We start from the raw sequence: 18,830 nt of genomic DNA, 5'->3' as shown, positions 1-18,830 counted from the left end.
CCGTTACACGAACGAGCGGGGCAGTGCAAGGGTCACTAACATGCAATCTTCTGCTTCTCCTTTCCTCTCTTTCCTTCCTACTTCCATATAGATAATTTTGTACTGCAATCATGGCTTATAATTTCGGGATGCAAGAAAGATTCGAACTCGCAGAGGCGCAATGCGGATTCCTGCCTCTTATCACCATTATAGGCTTTTTGTCTGTCGCCGGAACACACGAGCTCAGGATGACCCTCGAAGAAAACATACAGACTTTGACCACAACACATCCGATACTACGTGCCATCATTATCAACAGATTGACCAGAAGACCGGAGTGGAAGGAAATGGACGTGGTGCCCACCACTCAGGAGATCCTCGATGCAGACACGTCTATAGCGATGTCTGTCGAGGAGGTCATTGTCCAAGAAGACAAAAAGGGAGCACTGCTCAATCTGGACACTGGACCGCTCTGGCGTGTCGCGATCTACGAGCAGGAATCCTCTGGTGTTGGAAGAGGATGCTACATTGCGTTGAGTATATGTCACATAGTCACGGACGGCAGCGGTGCATTGGAGCTCTATCGCCAGCTCTTCCGGACCAGGAAAGGATCTGATACGAACATGGTCAAGGATCTTGTCCCGATACCACCTAGGGCGGAAGATACAGTGGACTTGCGACCCTCTCTAGTGACAGCGTTGAAGGCGTTCGTACAGGAGATTGGCGTGAAGGTACTACCTTCAGCTCTCCAACGCTATGTTGAGAAAATCCCGGCTTGGCCGGCACAGAACACTTCGCCCATTGATCCGATTTCTCCAAAGGTAAATCGTATTGCTCTCGAGCTCGGGTCAAACAAATCGCTGGTTCGTGAACTGAAATCATTCGGCAAGATTGGCGGAACAGGGACGCTCCAATCGGTGCTAAACACTGCTGCGATTATCGCTTTGACAGCAGCTATTGATACGAGCGACGGTCTGACAGCACTTGGGACAGAAACCCCAATATCACTCCGTTCTCGCGATCTTGGGCACCCGCCTTTTGGGGGCAACTATACCGCCCTTGCAGAGTTTATCTTGTCTCCGGAAGCAATTCGAAGCCAAAGCGTTTCAGATGTGCTCTCTGCGTACGGGGAGTGCTTGCACACCCCTCATGGTCTGGAAGAAGCCCGGTCGAGAGCCGGGATGCTGCAGCTTATTCCAGACATCCCATATCTGGTCAGCCCCACATTCAAGATACAAAATCAGAGGGTGCAGCCACCTCCGACAGGCTGGGAGTCGTTCTTGAATCAACAGGCGGCATCGAGGAATCCCTACCGTAACTCTTTCGCCATTTCTAACCTTGGACTATTCGACTCAACGGCCCATCCGGAGTTGGCGGGTGTTTGGTTTTGTCAATCCCCAATGCCTTGGGGTGTTGCATTGTATCTTGACGTCGTTGGTTATACCGTGCGCGGCCCTCCAGAAATAGATGGAGGTGTAGAAACCGAACTCGGCATAATCATTTCATACTTCGAAGGCGCTGTCAGCGGCAATACCATCGACAACTTCTGCAAATATTTCGTACGCGCGCTCGAGCTTTTTGCTGCCGCCGGAAATTCTGGCGTCGAACAGACAAACGCATTGAAAGCCTCTAGGCTCGCCGAGCTGGTTCGAGTAGTTAGGTGTTGAGAAATAACAGATAGGTATAGAAAGGGTACCGTGGTCTCATTGGTTCCTGCAGGATTTTTTCGTGATCAACTGCTTGATTAACACCTCTGATGGTACACAGCTTGGTGTAATCCATTCCAGTATCTCGGTATATCCATCAATGTTAGATCCCCAAGCAAGATACCTTCATCTCTCATTCCTCTTACGTGTCCTCACGTTTATGCTGTTGAGAAACCTGACAACCAGCCTTAGCAAAAGAAATACATCCGCTACTTTTTCCCCTTCGTGTACATTTGTACTATTCCCCTCAACTACCAGACTTTCCATGATCATCTCTCTCTTCTCTCATACATAGTGGTGTGTGACCTGGGAATTTCCATACAATCAACCCCTTGGAAAGATGGTAATGTTAGAACGGGAAGAGAGAGAGCACTACTCCAAAGCAGAAACCACATTCACTCCAGTACAGAAGGAGGCACTTTGACCGTGAAAATCTTTTTCGCACTTGTAACGAATAGCGATTTGCACGTGCTGGGTGGTTCGGAGAACGAAGGTTCTCGGACCTGGTCGGTTGTTGTTGTAAAGAGACGGGGGCATGACGCATCAGCAGAATCAGGCAACAAAACACTCGTTGTAACCAGTGTCAGGAGAAAAGCGACGAAAGGTGTGACCGAAGCAGGAAACCACCACGACTTGAAATAGTTGTTTCCACGTTTTGTGTTTAGTCATAATCAGGCAACTGCAATCCACCAGGAGCAGATGGAAGGCCCGCTTGGTGTAATTCTTCAGGTCAGGTTCGATAGCAAACGGCTTGTGTGTTCATACGACGAGAATTCGTATGGCTGGACGAAACCCGATAGCGGAGAGTCGAAATAGAATGCAAATGCAAGTATAACTACAGCTAGCAACATTAAACGTCCTTTAGTACCTACCGTTTACAACAGGGCAAACACTCCAGATACTTGTAATCAAGAAAGTGGTAGATGGCGCAGTCTTCAAAGAACAAACCCAGAATCTCTTCTGTCAATACACTTCTTGTCAGTGACTCAAAAAAATCAGCGAGGTGACTCGGAACAAATCTGCATCCATCAGTCACCAGTCTCTCAAGCCTGCATGAATATTCCAAACGCAAAGTCCCCAACTCGGCTACCAAACTCGAGAAGCAAACGCTCACACTGCAACAATGTGCGGCTACAATGAACTTCTCACCCCGTGCTGCCACGAAAAGACCGGCTTCTCCCCAACCATAAAATGCACCCTCTACTTCCAAAACAACCGCTACTGCCGCACCGGCTCCATCCACAGCTGGATACTGTCCTCTCCCCCATTAACTTCACGCATCCTCTGCGACAACTGCAAAAAGATCGACGATCACGAGATCAAGGAGATCGAGAGGGAGATTGAGGAGAGAAAGAAGGCTGAGGAGGTGAAAAAAAGAGGTGAAGAGGCTAGAGAGTTGAGAGCGTTGGACAAGGAGATCAAGAGGCGTAGTGATGGGAGAAGGGAGGAGAGACAGAGTGCGGCTGCGGCGTTGAGGAGTCAATTTGCTGGATTGAATATTGAAGATGGTGGCGAGGGATCTTCTTCTTCGTCGAGGAAGTGATGCTGTGATCGGAATTGATACAATGTTATCGGACTGGCGATCGATCGGTTGCGTTTCAGAGAATTGTTCATGTGCCATGTAAGAAGTGTAGCTCACATTTAACACCGAAGAGTTGCGATCCCCCAAGGCACGCTCTGTCTGAAATCAAGCCATCGAAATGCATGATGTTTTTGCAATCTATAGAGATGTCCGATGAAGGCCCCAAGGAGAAGCCGTGCGGGTGGATTAAAACCAACTCCTTAAACCGGATCGAGAGCCTTCTCACCAACAATCGACATTCCTCGTGAGCCAAGCAGGCGTTGACGGGCGCACAACTATCGTGTGGTGTGTGGTGCTCGACCATACCGGTAGACCGAGCACGGTACCGTCCTTCGATACTCGGGTCGACGATAAAGTAACAGCGAGCCCCCGTTCCCGATGCCTCGTCGTAGGATTGTAAGCCGAAACGGATAGCACGCACGAGGTGCCACAATTAAGGAGGCCGAGGAGGAGCAAGATTGATGGTACGTCGACTACCCGGTACGGTCGTCGAAGTGTACCGCTAAGGCAGGCAGTGAGCACTCGATCGGTGCTTAATACTCCATGTGATTAGGCTTCATGGCGGAACAGACTGGCAAACATCAGAAGTGTCTGCTCAGGATACCATAGAGCTGCATCAAACATGTGTGTCGGCGACCCGATGCGTACAGCGGAGTGTGCGAGCCTTGGAACGAGGGCGCTGAAAGGTCTAGAGAGAACCGCTTATTGCTTGAGCGAACAAGAAAGCTGCGACGCTGCCATTGATCAGTGTTCAAAGAGCCTTATGATTATTCCAAGGGTCTCTGTTGTCGAGGATAGTCGTTGACAACCTAGTATCGCAAGGATCGGGGGCTTTAGCGTAAAAACGATCAAAGACATTCCTCTGACGCCTGACTGATACCGTCTGCATATGCTGATGTTGTTCAGCAACAGAACCAGAAAGAAGCGAGATTGATTAAAGACATCGGTGACGCCAACAGCCAGACAAACGCAGAAGATCAAAGACGTCGGCTATACGCTTCAAGTTTCTTACAGGCGTTAGTCATATCCATGAACACAAGCAGACCGAAAGATCATCGACTGGAAGGGCAAAGAGGAAACAACGACTCACCGTGCTGAACGTCAAACCATGGCAACCGTCTCGTGTAACCTGCAGGCATCAATCGATTTCACGGACGGAAGCAGAAAGAACCACCCAACCAACAAACACGCCGAGAACGACGACTAAGCTAACTCAAACATCAACCGCCCGCCTCTTCTTCTTCAAGTGACCTGACCTACCAAGCACACCGAACTCAACTACTTCTAGCATCCCATCCAACCACCACATTCTCACACATCACCACTCATCACAATGTGCTCCAAACGCGTCAGCCCCTACCACGAATGCCCCTACAGCCACAAGGAGGTCACAGACGAGAAGTTCTGCTTCAGAGACGGCGTCATCGTTCCCTGCGTCAACTGGGAATGGCTCATCATCAAAGAGCTTCCCACCCCTGGACCTTGCCCTTGTGCCGACTGTCAGGCTTGGAAGCGTAGGCAGAATATGCAGAACGGTACCGTTGGCTCAAGATCGAACGATATCTCCCAGTAACGCAAGCCCGGTAAGTGGATTCGATTGTGCATTTCGATGGGCGGAAAACTGATGATGAATAGCTGTCGAGATGTCAACAAGAACGCCAATCCAGGCACGATAGACACAAACATGGCCCAGAAAGGCAGGAGATCGCTAAAGAGTCATGAGCGTAGCGGAGTAGCGGAGGATTGGAGGAGTGTTCTTAAAATTCGTCAATTGGTGGCATGCATCGCATAATCACATCTCCATCTCATCAGGATTGTATCCCTTCTTCTTGCTCTCTTCGAGCTTCTTCTTCGTCTTTGTTTTCGAGTCCTCGATCCAGGCATCGTAAGAGCCGTCTGCAATCTTGGCAGCAGTGACACCCTTCATCAATTCACCTACGAAACCGACAAAGTTGTGTCTGCGCAGAGCATTCTCCCACTGCCATGCACGTCTCTTCTCTTCTTCACGGTACACCATGTCTTCATCTCCGAATTCTCTTGCTTTTACGCGGAGGTCTTGGCACATGGCGAGTAGGTTGAAGCGGATCTCGTTGGAGGGGTAGCGTTCGATGCGGCGTTGGAGGACGGGAATGACTTTGTCGGCAAAGTCTGTGGGGGCACAAGGGCCGTGACTGATGGGAGCTTCTTGGAGACCGTCGAGTTCGTACAATGTGCCGTTGATGCTGGTGTATGCGATGAAGTGGAAGAGGTCGTCGTCTTGAGTGGCCATACGGGTCTCGTCTGAGACGAAGGGCGAGCTGCGGGCGAAGGAGTTGTGCGTGTCGCGGATAAGGTCGCTGTTGCTGAGAGCCTCACCACGGATCTGAGATGGTCAATATCTAATTGACATGCTCTCGAATTGATTAGACATACATCCGGTGGGAAGGCAGCTGTGAAGTCCTTGAAGTCTGTCAAATGAGGACCCAACTCAACACCATCCTTGTTGTCCTTGTTCATCAAGACACTGAGCAATGCCTGTGTGCCGCAAGCATTTTGAATTGTCTGAGCGGCGAACCACACCTTGCCCTTGCCATCACCTCCACTGCCAGCGTCGTCCAGGTTGTAAGTTGCTTCAAAGTCGAATTGACCGTCTAGCGGACCATCTGATTTGCGGCCATCGTTGTTGTACTTGAAGAGGAAGATGACGCCTAGCGGCGACAGTCGACCGAGCGATTGTGAGTCTAATGAGATGAGCTCTTCGAACTGGACGTTCTTGACACCGAGGTTCTCGAGTAGGTATGTGAAGACGCCCTGCAGATTGTTAGTATGCGCAGACTGAGGTTCTGTCAAGAAGGCTACTGACAGCGTCTGACTCGATTGTGTTCCAGCCTCCCGACATGTTTGCTGGTTCAAGTAGTTGATGTTGACTGCTCAAGCTTTGATTGTCGCCGCGCAAACATTCATGTCAAGCGCGGACGTCATGAGCTGCACAAGCTACCGCCAAGCCCGCTCGGTGATCGGCAATCCGGTTCGAGTGACCTTCACAAGTTCGCTCAGAATCCTTCTTTGATACTTTGCTATGATAATCTATCAATTTCTAAAGGTGATGTATACTCGATTGAGTAGCTAGTCTTTCCCAAAGGCTGGATTTTCAAACGCACGAAGCTTTCCAGAATCGATGAAGGTCCAGTGAGTAATGAGAGAGCAAAGTTCGGACATATGGTGGACACCCGTCGTTCTTAATACTGTTGTACATGTCTTCCATTTAGCATGAGCTGGAGGAGCCCGACGATCCTTCAGATGGCCGATAATCCGGATCCGACCGTCGTCCACTTGAATCTGACCCTTCATCAGAAAGATATGGTGCAGGGCTCGAACTAGCTAGGAACTTCGTGGTCTGGGAAACTGGGGTGTCATTCTCGTTTACAGGGCGGTATAGCGGTGTGTTCTCTCGTGAGTCGTTTATTTGACCTGCAAGCCTTCGAGCGATCGAAAAAAGACTGGCAAAATTTATTACGCAGACAGGGGACGGCGTGTTGTCAGGTAGATGGGCATTCTTACAGAAGTCTGACCAGGTGCCACATTTAATGTCTGCCCATCCGATATCGAAGGTCTGATTTGGGACAGACAAGGGACTAGGAAAGACTGGCAGCCTGTCTATGACTTGTTTGCCGGTCAGAGTGCGATGTGGCCGAGATTCAGACGCCGGCTGTATGACAGATTTGTACACATGTACATGTACAGTGTCGTGGTCCGCAGATAGATTCTCATCGCCATTCTCAGACGGGCGTGTCGTGGGTGGGTCAGCCTTATTCGGCTTCTTTCTAGGCCTCTTCTTGACTATGACAAGCACCACGAAGATAACTTTACCCTTGGAGAGCAGGATGTAGTCTTGAGCCTTGCGTTGCGCGTGTTCTTCTTTCTCCGAATACGCGATTTCGAGCACCAGGAATGGATCGCGCGAGCCGAAGAAAGAAACACTTGCATCTGGTGCCATGATCACAGACCCGTAGTCGAATTCGACACTACCAGTCTGCAAAATTTCGTTTCGCTTATAACGAGTTGGCAAAAATCCTGAGTTGTACAATTGATCGCAGATATTTGTGCCGAAGGTGACGAAGGCTTCATGTATGCGTGAAGGCATGGTGATAACCAGGCGGCCTCGCTTGCTACGTGAGGCAGTGGCATGTGCAGATGTTTGACGACGGAAGAATTCACACTTCCAAGCAGAAGTCCGAGGATCCGAGCGAAGCAAAGGACAAGTGATTTTGAAGATGGATAAAGGAACTCTGGGAACAGATATACAGTCCGCCAAGATCGAGGCAGTGGGATGAATAGCGGAGGCGCATAGAAAAGGGGGCTCTACAGCGCGTAAGACAAGACGCCGAATCTCTGATTCGTCCCAGGTCCTGATTTTGTTGCTCATGGCTGGTATCTGGTCAACAGAAGTTGGGTCTTGTCCATGGAAGAGGCGTGATCTTTTAGGTTGCTGCAGGCTGCGTTGGTCACTTGCACCACTACCTTCCGAGTCGTCTTGTCTGTCATCATCTCTCTGCCGTTTCCATGAAACCTTGCGAGATTTGTGTGCCATCTGTTGGTATTTGATAGGGTGTCGCTGACGTTGACGTGAGCAGACGTGCTGTTGGCGATGTTGGAGCTGTTGCTAGAGCGCCCGTGAGTGGATGGATGGTATCCATACGTGTTGACCAGACTTCGTACTGGGAGCTCAGCCAGAACTATTTTTGCTCATCATGGGGTCTTTTGTTTACTTGTTCTCAAAGTTTGATGTTGTCTCGAGCAGTTGACAATCACTTCTTTGAACGTTGTGGGTTCCTCATATGTATTCATTCGCTACAACCCACCGCCAAGCCCGCTCGGTCATCGGCTTTTCGGCTTCAACAAGCGCTCGCTTCCCCATACCGTTTTCGCAAAAAGGAGGTTGCACTTTGTAAATTTTTCATTTCTGCCAGCAAAAGGTAGTGTACATCTACAGCACACAGGAAAACAAAAGGATGGAGTAGCTGGGAATCGAACCCAGAACCTTCTCCACTCAGTAATGCTCGAAGAGCAATGCTAAGAAGATGTCATACCACTAGACCACAACCCCATTTGATGAGAAAAAGTGTTTCAAGAGGGTATACAAACTAACTTGTGGTGAGTAGTTTCGCCTGGTCACGGCTGATGAATGCCTGAAGCTTGTGCGTGGAGCGCTTGGAGTATAGAATTGAAGTATACATGATTCGTGATTCATGAAGCCTACTGATCTACAGCTTGCTAGCTTCTGTTGCCTTCTCAAGCTCAATGACCAGTTTGCCGAATTGGCTAGCATTCTTCATGTCCTCGAACAAGCCGTTGATCTCTTCAAGGTTGTCGAGTCCGGAGACGCTCCTCGATACAATGGGTCGGATGTTCTTGGTGGAAACAAAGCTGACCATGTCGGCGAACTCTTTTCTGGAGCCCATTGTAGATCCACGGAGGTCAATGTTTTTGAGAACAGCGGCCATGGTGAAGGGCATCTTGGGGCCTACTGTCATGCCATAGGAAACAATGACACCACCAGGCTATGTCATGTTAGTGGAAGACAACACTGAACGAATGCAAGATGCTCACCTTCATAATTTTGAAAGCCTTCTCAACGATGTCACCGCCGGCACCGTCAATGACAGCATCGAGGAATTTTCTGTCCTTTGGCAATTGTTCCAACAGCTTCTTCTCCCATCCCTCCTCCTTGTAGATTGCACCCCCTGCAGCACCAAGCTTCTTTGCCTTGTCCAGCTTTTCCTGGCTTCCACTTGTCACGAAGACGTTGGCACCAGCTGCGCTTGCAAATAGCAGGGCCATGAGCGCGACACCACCACCAATACCAGTGATGAGTATGTTGCGACCAGGCTTGCAGTTACCACTCTTGGTGACAGTCGCTCTCCAGGCAGTAAGACCCGTGAGAGGGAAAGCGGCAGCCTCAGCGTTCGTGAGATGCTTAGGTGCCTCCTCCAGTTCAGACGCATCAATGACCAAGCTCTCAGTCAATGTGCCTAGAGGGTTGAGCTTTGTTCCTCCAAGTATAGCATACCCCTTGGGATCTTCAGGACCATCAGGGTCATCTTTCCATCCACTACCGGGGTTGAGAATGACGCGCTTGTTCAGCCATTTCTTTGCTTCGGGTGACGATCCGGTCGAGGTTACAATGCCGGTGCCATCTGCGAGTAATGGTACACCGAATGTGGTGCCAGGGTATAGATGCTGGCGAATGAACAGGTCTCGATGATTCAATGCGGCAGCGGTGATTTTGACGACGACTTGATTGTCTTTGGGCGTGCTTTCGGGAACATTGATCTTCTCTAGAGGGTAGTAAACTTGACCGGGCTTGCCGTCAACCTTGCGAATCGAGATTGCAGCAGGCATTTCGAAGATGTGTGTATAGTACAGTTGAATACAACAGAGCGAATATGCAGCGCTTGACTTGTCTTCAAAGGTTACAAATCAACATTGAGAGGGCTCCTTTGCCCCAGTTCACGCGGTTATTGCGGGGATTGGTCGAGGTGGGGAGAGCTTGCGAAGGGTCAACTTGAGCCGAGGCTTCTTGTTCTCTGCTGAGTCAGCTTTGTGCAACTTCACGTCCTGCCTTTGAGGCTTCAGTGCTTTGTATGTCCAAGGACGGTCACCGTGATGCCATCAAGTTTTCATTGTGTTGGACACCAAATATTTCAATCATAGATATGGACGCAAGGACTAGCGTTAAACCTTCTTGCCGCACCCAATACCGCAGAGTCGAGGCCTCAGCTCTGAACCTGGATGTTTGATCCTGACCACGGTAACTCCTTCCGATGCCCGACATGATCATTCAATCTCAACCCATGCGATGGCGAGTAGCATCGGTCAGATTTCTCTCAAGAGCTTCTTGACGCATCTCAGCAAGACGACGATTCCACTTGACACAGTCGGCATGCTCGCAAGGGATGTTTGTTCCTCCGAAGTACTCCAGCCTCTCATAGGACCACTTATCAGCAGGACAAGCCGAGCCAGTACGTCTGGCTTTGTCACAAACACCTCTGTCGACGGTTTCATGGCGACATTGGTACCAGACCTTTCGCTTTGTCCAGCACATCTTGACGGTTCTGGAATGCTTGTCTATCGCTTCTGTCAGTAAATGGCAAACGACCAAAGCCCACGGAAATCTCACCTAGGAGGCTTCGTGATTTTTCTCTTTCACGCAGTTGGGATAGTACCGCCTTCCTGGTGTTGAGAAGCATTCCTTATACCACCATTCGTCCAGCAAACTGGCATTACAACCATTGGAAGATCTGACAGCCACGCTACTCCGCAAGATATCCTACTTTGACCTCCACTCCATCGCGAGGCATCCATGCATGGAACTTGTAGGCTTTCAAATCTGGATTTCGAGTACTCATTCCGTTGTCCTTGCAAGTTGGACACTCGTTGCGGTGTGGAACAACCTCGTGCTGACACTGTAACCACTCGCAAGCTCTTCTCTTCTCTAATGCAACTTTGCATGGCTTAATAAGCGTCTCGCTTTCGTGTCGGCAGCCTGGCCAAACCATTTTCTCGTATCGACACATGGCGGCAAGACTTGTTTGATGAGCTACAATTTCGGAACGAACAAGCTTCAAGGACGGAAAAGATGTCGATCAGGATCAGCAGGAAAGATAGGATCAGCAAGAAAGAGTGGCTGCATTGTTCGTCTTGAGCATGCTCTCAGACTTCTATTCCACTGCCAGAAGCCTGTGCATCTCCCTCTCCCCAGACTGTGGCGCTCTGTACCACGTCTGTCATGCTTTGTGTTACACGTCAAAAGCAGGTCCGTTGAAATCGAGCCCTGTGTGCTGACAGCAGGCTTTGGGATACAAGCGGCTTTGTTCCAGCTATATTATGCCATGCACCATTTGGTATCAATTGAGGCTCGCTTGCATGCCTCGGTTTGCATCGACCCAGTTTCGGAAATGTGACTCAGCAACCCTTTCAACATCTCGGAGCTCAAAGTCTCAGGTACCCCTTCTCACAGGTCACATGAAAGATGACCAGTCGCTTTTTTGACCTGCTCGATTGATCCGCAGAGTCAGCTTCTGTAACACCCTTGCTGCTGAGTACTCTCAACAACAGCTTGCCGCTTCTTGCTTTGTTCAACTCACCCCAGATCTTTGATGCGGACCCCAACTATACACCCCACAGAGACCGTACATTGTTGCGCATCTTCGCTGCTGATTCGTCGGCTCGCTTCTTGGCTGCACATTGCGAGCACTCCTTTGTCTTTGATGGTGATTGTACAACACGCCAGTATCTTTCTCCGCAAGACTGTCCCCGCTCGCGAGCTCCATCGCATTGGTTGAATGTACGTGTCTCGGGATGCCCGCAAGCAGAGCATGTCGGCTGCTTATAATGACACATCGTCATGGCATGTCCGAGCTTTGAGAGTGGAAGAAGAGAAGACAATCATGCCTGGGTGTCTATTCCGGTGATCTTATGTCAAGGATTGTCGTACCCTCTGCTTGACGTTCCCGAAAGACCTCGTCGAAATCCGGCTACAAGAGCTTATTCTGGTCACACAGTCGAATGTCCAATTCCAGGTGGCTGAGGTATGGTTCGAGCTCTACCTTTTATCCGGCTCCATTTGAGCCATGTGATTGTCAGCCAGTGCAAATTATCTCTTTGATGAGGCTGTTGCTGAAATCAGGGAAGCAAGACACTGGTGATCGTCCACCTAGTCATCGAGCCTACTAGATCTATCTTGGTGCCTTCACAAAGACGATTTCCGGAGAATGACCAGTGATTCGATTCAGGACTTGGACGTCAGACACTTCCGAGGAATGCGCGAGCTTTCGATAGATTCCTAAAGTCCTTATCAGCATTGGCTCTTTCCTGTCATGCTTGTACCGGTTCGACGCCCGACCGTGGAGGAAACCACGCATTCACAGACATTGCTTGGAAGATTGTTGGCGCAGACTAACAGTGGCCGTCATGGTTGGAAACCAGTCGTTGCGTCCCTCGCGGTGGTGTGCCGACCCATGAGATCGGCACACTGGCTGGAGCTTTGAGTGTCAAATCTTGCAGCTTGAAGGCGCGACTGTATAGCATCGCGAGCAAGTCCATGCCGACGACCTACCTTCTCTGAACATGAAAGCAGTTTGTGGAGCGCGTCAAGGGGATCACAACACGCCAAGACTCAAACTCGACCAGGCTTTATATTGAGTGCTGCCTCAGAATTTCCAATCCGCACAACGGACCAGTCGGACCCTCCGTATCCGGGACCCAGCCCAGCTGTGGTACATCCTTAGTACGAGGGTCGGGCGCCCAATTTCCTTTTTGAAGGTCTTCCTTCTTGAAGGTTGCGAGTTCGATTCACCTCGCGATCAAAATTTTACTTTTTTGCAACTTTCGAATGCGTTGCGTTCTTTGTGGACTGAAGGCGAGACCATGCCAACGGCATTCTCTGGAAGCGAGTCTCGACTCTCGAGCACGTCAGAGGCAACAAAATACACCAAGGCCCATGTTTGCCCAAGCTTTATATTCAGCGTTGGCTCAGAATTCCCAATCCGCACAACGGACCAGTCGGACCTTCCGTATCCGGGACCCAGCTCAGCTGTGGTACATCCTTAGTACGAGGGTCGGGCGCTCAACTTCCTTTTTGAAGGTTGCGAGTTCGATTCACCTCGCGATCAAAGGTTTACTTCCTTTTTGCAACTATCGATGGTACCCGCGCTCTTCACCGCCTATCGCTCCATCTTACTCTAACAAAAGCTGCCGCATGCTCTGTTGAAATATCTCCCTGTCACTTTTTGTCGAGTTAGTCAAAGATTCTCAACGAGCGCGCTTTCGTGACTTAGTCTATCGCTGATCCCTTGACATCACGATGCGTCGCTGCTGCCGGCCTTTATACCTTGCTGGAATATGAGGTCAAGCTTGGACTCTGGCTCTCTATGGGTGGCTCTCAATTCGACCTATCGTGACATAGCTGGCAAGAGTGCAGCAGTCGGCAAGTGCATTTCGTGAGTCGAATACGCCACAATGTTTCGAAGACATGCGTAGAGTAAACAGCTCTTCTTTGCCGGTGACGAGTTTGATTCTCACCATGCTCCCGCTAGACAGCACTGCTTCGTAGACGGATGTGTATGCCTGTGCAATGTCTTCGTCCTGCAGCATGGCCATCATGGCGTGATTGTGTGGCATAATATCCATTCACCCAAGGCTACAGGAACAACTACCCTCACTGCATGGAAGGTAATGTTCGCAACATAATTTTCTATCATGTTCGATACCCCTAGCGGAGGCCAAGAGAGACAAAGCATCTGGAAGAAAAATACAACTCGCAAAGATCGAAAGCGTATGATCGGAGCTCTTTTCAATGGACCTCTCAGCAGCCTGAAAAGCATCGTGCATTTTTAGAGCAATAATTCGGCATGTCGCCGGAACAGGGGGCTGGTTTGCAAAAATGAAAGCCGTCCAGCTTCTCATCACTTGGAGTCCCACTTTCACACCACGAGCGAAATTCCTAAAACTCTTCGCCAAAATTTGTCAAGATTGCAAGTCTTGTCATCCAACCTGCCTAATGTCGACCTCGCAGCACACATTCATGCATCCCGCGCGCTTAGCTAGGATGGCGCCATCCCACTCTCCATCTGCCCCTGTGAAGCGCGAACCGGATCCCACTGACCAGGATGCAGAACTTGAAGTGGAGGCACAGCGCCAACAAGATTTACACTTTTGTGATCAAGCTAGATACACTGAAGCTGCCGAAAAGGCTACAGTGGACGGCATCTTCTACCAGGAATTCTTCCACAGGCGCCTAGGTATTCCGGACACTCCGTTTGACACAGATGCACAGGGCCGTCGCCTGTATCATGCGTGTGACCCAGCTCTATACTACAGAGCTATTGACGAGGCAAGCTTCGAGGGCGCCATCTCCACAGGATTCTTCAACAACATTGTTGCGCACATCACCTACCGTATCGTGAGTTCGAATTGTGTTGTCTGTCTCCCTCAGAATGCTAAACCCGCACAGGTCCCAGGACCTCTACGCCAGGCAACCCACGCTACGCACGGTCAGGCATCCTCGCCCTCCCGCTGCGATCGCAAACTGTCGACCCAGGCCCCTTCCCCTGCACCAGGTCGTCCTTCTCAACTCACACAGTCTCAAGACGACCAGGATAACCATGAGTGCCCTCAATCGCCTGTCGTCTTGTCGATCGAGCCCCGTGGGAACACTCAGAACCTTACCCGCTCTCCTGATGCTCAGGCCAACTACAATCACGCCCCTCTTTCACTTCGGCAGTCAACAGAGCCACGAGAAATGTACTCTCGCGCCGGCTCATTCCGAGTCTGCACTCCCCAGCCTCCACAGCCCTCAGAGTTCACACAACACTCTCGACCTGCTCGTCCCTCACGCCCCCGTCGCGGCTCACACACTCCTCGTCTCCCCCAAATTTCTCCATCTGACGCGCTTCAGCCTGGTCGAGCCCTGAGCGATCTTGCTCCTCGTGCACAGCAGAAGCTTAGCCCTGGTAACGGACCATGTCTTGACCCGGCCCTCGCAGGGCCTTCTCGATCCCACTTTACTCAGAGAAACCAACCTCGATCTGAAGACGCTCAAGATGGTAGTCGCGCACCTCAGCACCCTGGCATTGGTGCCAGCTTTGGCTCCGACTCTGGTTCCGAGCCACTCGGCCTAGAAGTAATTCCTGCTGCACGTCCTGCTCGACTCGGTGGCTCATCAAACCAGGATGTTCACTCTCCCTACAGCCGCAGAAGCCGCAGTCCAGACGTCGCCATGAGCCTCGCTCTGACTGACCGCAATGGCTACAGATCTCGCAGCCCGCTCGACTACGGTGATGCAGAGACTCCTGCAAGCAACAGCTGCAGGGGCAGAGAACATCACCACCTTCCTGAGGTCAATGACCACGAAGCATCAGGTGCAGCACCTCCTATGCACGACCACGTCGGACTATCAAATTCTGAGCTACAGAAGACGAAGAACCAGCATATCGTTTGCGTCCAGTGCTGGGTCAAAGACCTCTCATGCGATCACAGCTGGCCATGTCATTCGTGCGTCAGTAAAGGCAAGGTCTGTGCCTATGTCTTGTGCCCTCTCTACGACTGTTCGCTTAACACCAAGTGCCCGGCATACCATGTATTCCCAGGGCTCGCAAGAGAGCCTGACGAGAAGGTCGGCTCTTCGATGCACCTCGTGGCATTGCTGAATCTTAAGTGCGACTTCATTCGTTCTTACGACTTGCGCCAGATTCGAGAGCTCCACGATGACACGAAATCTGCACAGCACATTTATCTGATGCTCCAGAAAGAGATCGACGACATTGTCCAGCAAAAGAAGGGATTCGGCGACTCGGCTGCCAGAAAGCTGCTCAGAGATTCGGAAAAAGTGCCTGACATAGATGGACCGTCGTTGAGCTTCAAGGCTTGCATGATTGCTAAGCTGGTTCAACAGAAGAAGTAAGCACTTTCTCTTGTTTTTGAGCACGTTGCTGACCCTTGACAGGAGACAACCTTACACTGAATTGTGGAAGTACGACCACAGACAGCGCAAATTCGCAGCTACCCGCAGAAACTCAGGCCTGGCAAGAGATCATCCAAGACTATTAGGTGAACGGTGACATGTTAAATCGCCTTGTGCATTGCAACAGGCTTTCAACAAAGCTCGCTGCTGGAGTCAAATTGAAATCAGACTGGAATCCAATTGGAGTCAAAGCATTTGCTCAGCATTCGTCTTGACAATGCTCACGAAGGCGATTAGAAGAGAATCTTGTGGCAGATGGGGGGTCTTGGGGGTTGGTCAGGAGGATTTCGGGTTTGTGTATTTCAGAAGGTCGCACATGCTCTGGCATCGGAAGGTCTGGTTCAACATTCAGGCTTTCTCTTCGTCAAGTAGTATGCCGACTGCGACAAGCTTGTCGGCCATCTTCTGTCATGAGGATCCGTAGGTACACTCTACAGCACACTCCCTCCAATCAACTTCCTTCCCCCTCTAATCCTCGGATGTAAAATCATGTTGAGATGATGCCTCTAGTCACACGAATACAGTGATCAAGCTTCAAGTTTTTGAAAGACAGCAGCTTGCTACACTGCCACCAAGAAGCCGAAAGCTTTTCGTACTGTCACATGTGTTTCAAGAAAGATATGTGGAAGTGTGAGCCCCTTGAATTTGTGTTTCATCCTCTTTTCCCCTCTTGTGTCATCCAAGACTTGTGCAAGCAAGTACAAATCTTCGAAGATACAGCTGTGGAAGTCGGATAGGCTTTCACCTGAAAAATTCCCGAACTAGCGCGACAATCAACTGTTCATCAATTTTCAAGCCAGCACGCAACAGCCACATCTTCAAATCATTGGTTGCGCGGCCATCCCTTCATCGGCAATGGCGCGCACACTTACGAATAACAGAGACTCCCCTGTAGCGCACGAGTGGATGGAGGAGTTCATTGCCTATGAGCTGGATGATTGGAAGGAGGCCACCCGCAAGGCCACTTTTGGTCAGCACGTACACAAGAGTTACTTCGACAATCTTCTAAAGTTCATGCAGCCACGCACTGTGAGTCTGAACTTGAACCGCCCACTTCCGCAGACAGCTAACACTGTACCTCATAGCGCACATGGATACACGTGGGAGAGCGAGACAGAGCTCGCCGTGCCGCTGCTCGCACAGCTGTGCAAGACCGTGGACGCAAGTTCATCGTCTACGACAAAGGCGACTGGAACGTGGCTAGCCGTGCCGCATTCTGTCAAGGAAGTCCCGTGAAGCACATGTTCGAAGAGGCGCTCACAGGGATGCAATACATTGAGGTAAGTCTTCTCTGCATCAAAGATCCTTAGATTGAGCTTTGTCCTGATTCATGTTTGCAGTACACAGTGCCTTACCCTAGACGTCGCGTAAGGCTCGACTCACACGGTAATGTCACTGAAGTCATTTGGGACCGCGACTCGGTTGAGAATGTGCCCGCACGCCGCAGGAGGAGAAGCAGAAGCCCTGCACGCCATGAGGATGCCCGCACAACTACTCCCGCCCATCTCGAACGCCGCCACGCACACGATGCCATCAGCCCTGGTTTCTACTCACCCCCTCCACGTTACACCAGCCGCCAGCCTAGTAGTGGCACTGCTAGCCACACACACTCTCCCCAACTGCCTCCTGACTTACCACCTCCGTACACCGAGCGCGCTCAGGATTCTAGAGCAAGAGAAGCCCATGGCCATGCTCGACGCCACCATGCTCCTATGATTCGTCACCAAGCTCCGGTCAACGTATCCCCACGCCGCAGAAGCAGAAGTAGATTCCGGGCTCGTATCGACAGTGCGACTGCTGCTTCTCGCCATCGTGGCGCCAGCATTGACCAACACACGGGCCGTGATCAGCTCCCCGGTGAGGCTCGAGGACTGCTGCTTGTTCGTCCACCGCGGCCGCCTCCTCCTCCACCACCAGGCGTGCCATCTCAACTCAACTCTGATCGCCGCCAAGTGTATACTACAGTTAACTCTCTACCTCGCTCTACCCCTCCGCGCCGTACCACTCGTCCTGACCGTGGTCCAGACGGTCGTCCGCATCCTAATCTATCAACCCCTTACGTTGGCCACCAAGACCGGAACGGCGCGGTCCCTCCTGTAGCTCGCCAACATCTTCGTCGCTTCGCTGTTGACGAAGGCGGGCCCCCTTTCGCAGCAGACCAACCTATTACTTGCCAGGAGGCCCGCAATCTTGTCGCTCTTGAGCAGGAGATGGCAAACCTGATGCGCATGATGCAGGAGCTTCGTCCTCGCAACCTTCTTATCCTCGACTAAAGCAAGTCTACGCTGCTCAAGCAATAATACGGTGTCTGCTTGTGGGATTGCATGACATCTTGATTGAGGCTCTTTGGTCGTGGAAATTTAGCCTCCATCACGAAGCGCAATCTCCTCGACGGCAAAATGAACGAAAGGCTTTGATTTTGTCCCGGCGGATCTGGTGGACTCTACTATGGTCTGGTAATTCTTGGGTTGCGCCATACTGTACGCAGCGCTTGGTCATTGTGTAGGCAGCCAAGGTTAGTGGTTTACGGAAATTTGGTCCATGTTGAGGTCAAGGAAGTGAGAGCAAATAAGTCAATGGATTGCATTGTCTTTAGTAATAGTATCATGCTTTGTTATTCAGTATCCGATGCCCATGCACAAGACTTCTGTCGACAAGCATGTCTAGATATGATTTGCTTGTCCTACGATGACTGGCACAACTTTTGAGATGATAGAATCCTGGTCTATCGCGAATCACGCTGTTGTTGGAAACATTACAAATATGACGGGAAGAATGTTGCTGTTCCAAGATTGAGATGGTAGTCTATATCTTTCTTTGCCAATCACTCGAGCAGAAAATGCTATGCTCAGCCATTGGTCGGTGTTTAGGAAGACGAGAAAACTGGAATGAATCGGTGGGCTGGTTTGGATGCGGATGGTCTTTTTGCATGATATTCCTTTTGCAAACATGGGACACGATCAGATGTGTCCCAAGCTCAGCAGCGGTAAGATGCCCATAACTTTTGGGGTGTTTTTGAGATGCATCCACGAGGGGCAGCTGCCTGACTTCCTCAGCAGAA

The 18,830-nt window shown here is 50.7% G+C and overlaps 8 protein-coding genes across 8 annotated transcripts; 5 read left to right on the top strand and 3 right to left on the bottom strand.

Moving 5' to 3' along the window:
- Positions 1-102: 102 nt before the first annotated feature.
- On the top strand, positions 103-1,836 carry M438DRAFT_343939 (uncharacterized protein). The gene has a single exon (XM_029905100.1). The coding sequence runs from the start codon at positions 111-113 to the stop codon at positions 1,644-1,646; it is 1,536 nt and encodes a 511-aa protein (XP_029762677.1). The 5' UTR covers positions 103-110; the 3' UTR covers positions 1,647-1,836.
- A 972-nt stretch (positions 1,837-2,808) lies between these two features.
- M438DRAFT_353612 (uncharacterized protein) lies at positions 2,809-3,228 on the top strand (the record flags this gene model as incomplete). The annotated part of the gene is made up of 1 exon (XM_029906884.1): positions 2,809-3,228. The coding sequence occupies one exon, from the start codon at positions 2,809-2,811 to the stop codon at positions 3,226-3,228; it is 420 nt and encodes a 139-aa protein (XP_029762676.1).
- A 1,831-nt stretch (positions 3,229-5,059) lies between these two features.
- M438DRAFT_269374 (ubiquitinyl hydrolase) lies at positions 5,060-6,145 on the bottom strand (the record flags this gene model as incomplete). The annotated part of the gene is made up of 3 exons (XM_029900323.1): positions 5,060-5,629; positions 5,680-6,057; positions 6,110-6,145. 3 exons carry the CDS (start codon positions 6,143-6,145, stop codon positions 5,060-5,062), a joined length of 984 nt encoding a protein of 327 aa, XP_029762675.1.
- On the bottom strand, positions 6,143-8,047 carry M438DRAFT_343936 (uncharacterized protein). The gene has a single exon (XM_029905099.1). The coding sequence runs from the start codon at positions 7,835-7,837 to the stop codon at positions 6,512-6,514; it is 1,326 nt and encodes a 441-aa protein (XP_029762674.1). The 5' UTR covers positions 7,838-8,047; the 3' UTR covers positions 6,143-6,511.
- Positions 8,048-8,211: 164 nt separating this feature from the next.
- Positions 8,212-9,772, bottom strand: M438DRAFT_404092 (alcohol dehydrogenase). Its single transcript, XM_029909706.1, has 2 exons — positions 8,857-9,772; positions 8,212-8,807 (listed from the first exon to the last, which is right to left on the bottom strand). Exons 1-2 carry the CDS (start codon positions 9,646-9,648, stop codon positions 8,511-8,513), a joined length of 1,089 nt encoding a protein of 362 aa, XP_029762673.1. The 5' UTR covers positions 9,649-9,772; the 3' UTR covers positions 8,212-8,510.
- Positions 9,773-10,617: 845 nt separating this feature from the next.
- Positions 10,618-11,314, top strand: M438DRAFT_176916 (uncharacterized protein). The gene has a single exon (XM_029899165.1). The coding sequence runs from the start codon at positions 10,842-10,844 to the stop codon at positions 11,208-11,210; it is 369 nt and encodes a 122-aa protein (XP_029762672.1). The 5' UTR covers positions 10,618-10,841; the 3' UTR covers positions 11,211-11,314.
- A 2,250-nt stretch (positions 11,315-13,564) lies between these two features.
- M438DRAFT_176912 (uncharacterized protein) lies at positions 13,565-15,848 on the top strand. The gene is made up of 2 exons (XM_029899164.1): positions 13,565-14,209; positions 14,261-15,848. Exons 1-2 carry the CDS (start codon positions 13,691-13,693, stop codon positions 15,707-15,709), a joined length of 1,968 nt encoding a protein of 655 aa, XP_029762671.1. The 5' UTR covers positions 13,565-13,690; the 3' UTR covers positions 15,710-15,848.
- Positions 15,849-16,624: 776 nt separating this feature from the next.
- On the top strand, positions 16,625-18,335 carry M438DRAFT_363664 (uncharacterized protein; the record flags this gene model as incomplete). The annotated part of the gene is made up of 3 exons (XM_029907662.1): positions 16,625-16,798; positions 16,855-17,049; positions 17,110-18,335. 3 exons carry the CDS (start codon positions 16,625-16,627, stop codon positions 18,040-18,042), a joined length of 1,302 nt encoding a protein of 433 aa, XP_029762670.1. The 3' UTR covers positions 18,043-18,335.
- Between the last annotated feature and the right edge of the window lie 495 nt (positions 18,336-18,830).

This window comes from Aureobasidium pullulans (genome assembly GCF_000721785.1).
Source record: "Aureobasidium pullulans EXF-150 unplaced genomic scaffold scaffold_5, whole genome shotgun sequence".
Taxonomy (NCBI): Eukaryota; Fungi; Ascomycota; class Dothideomycetes; order Dothideales; family Saccotheciaceae; genus Aureobasidium; species Aureobasidium pullulans.
The sequence above is the reverse complement of the archived record's forward strand: the minus strand, read 5'-3'. Positions and strand labels throughout refer to the sequence as shown.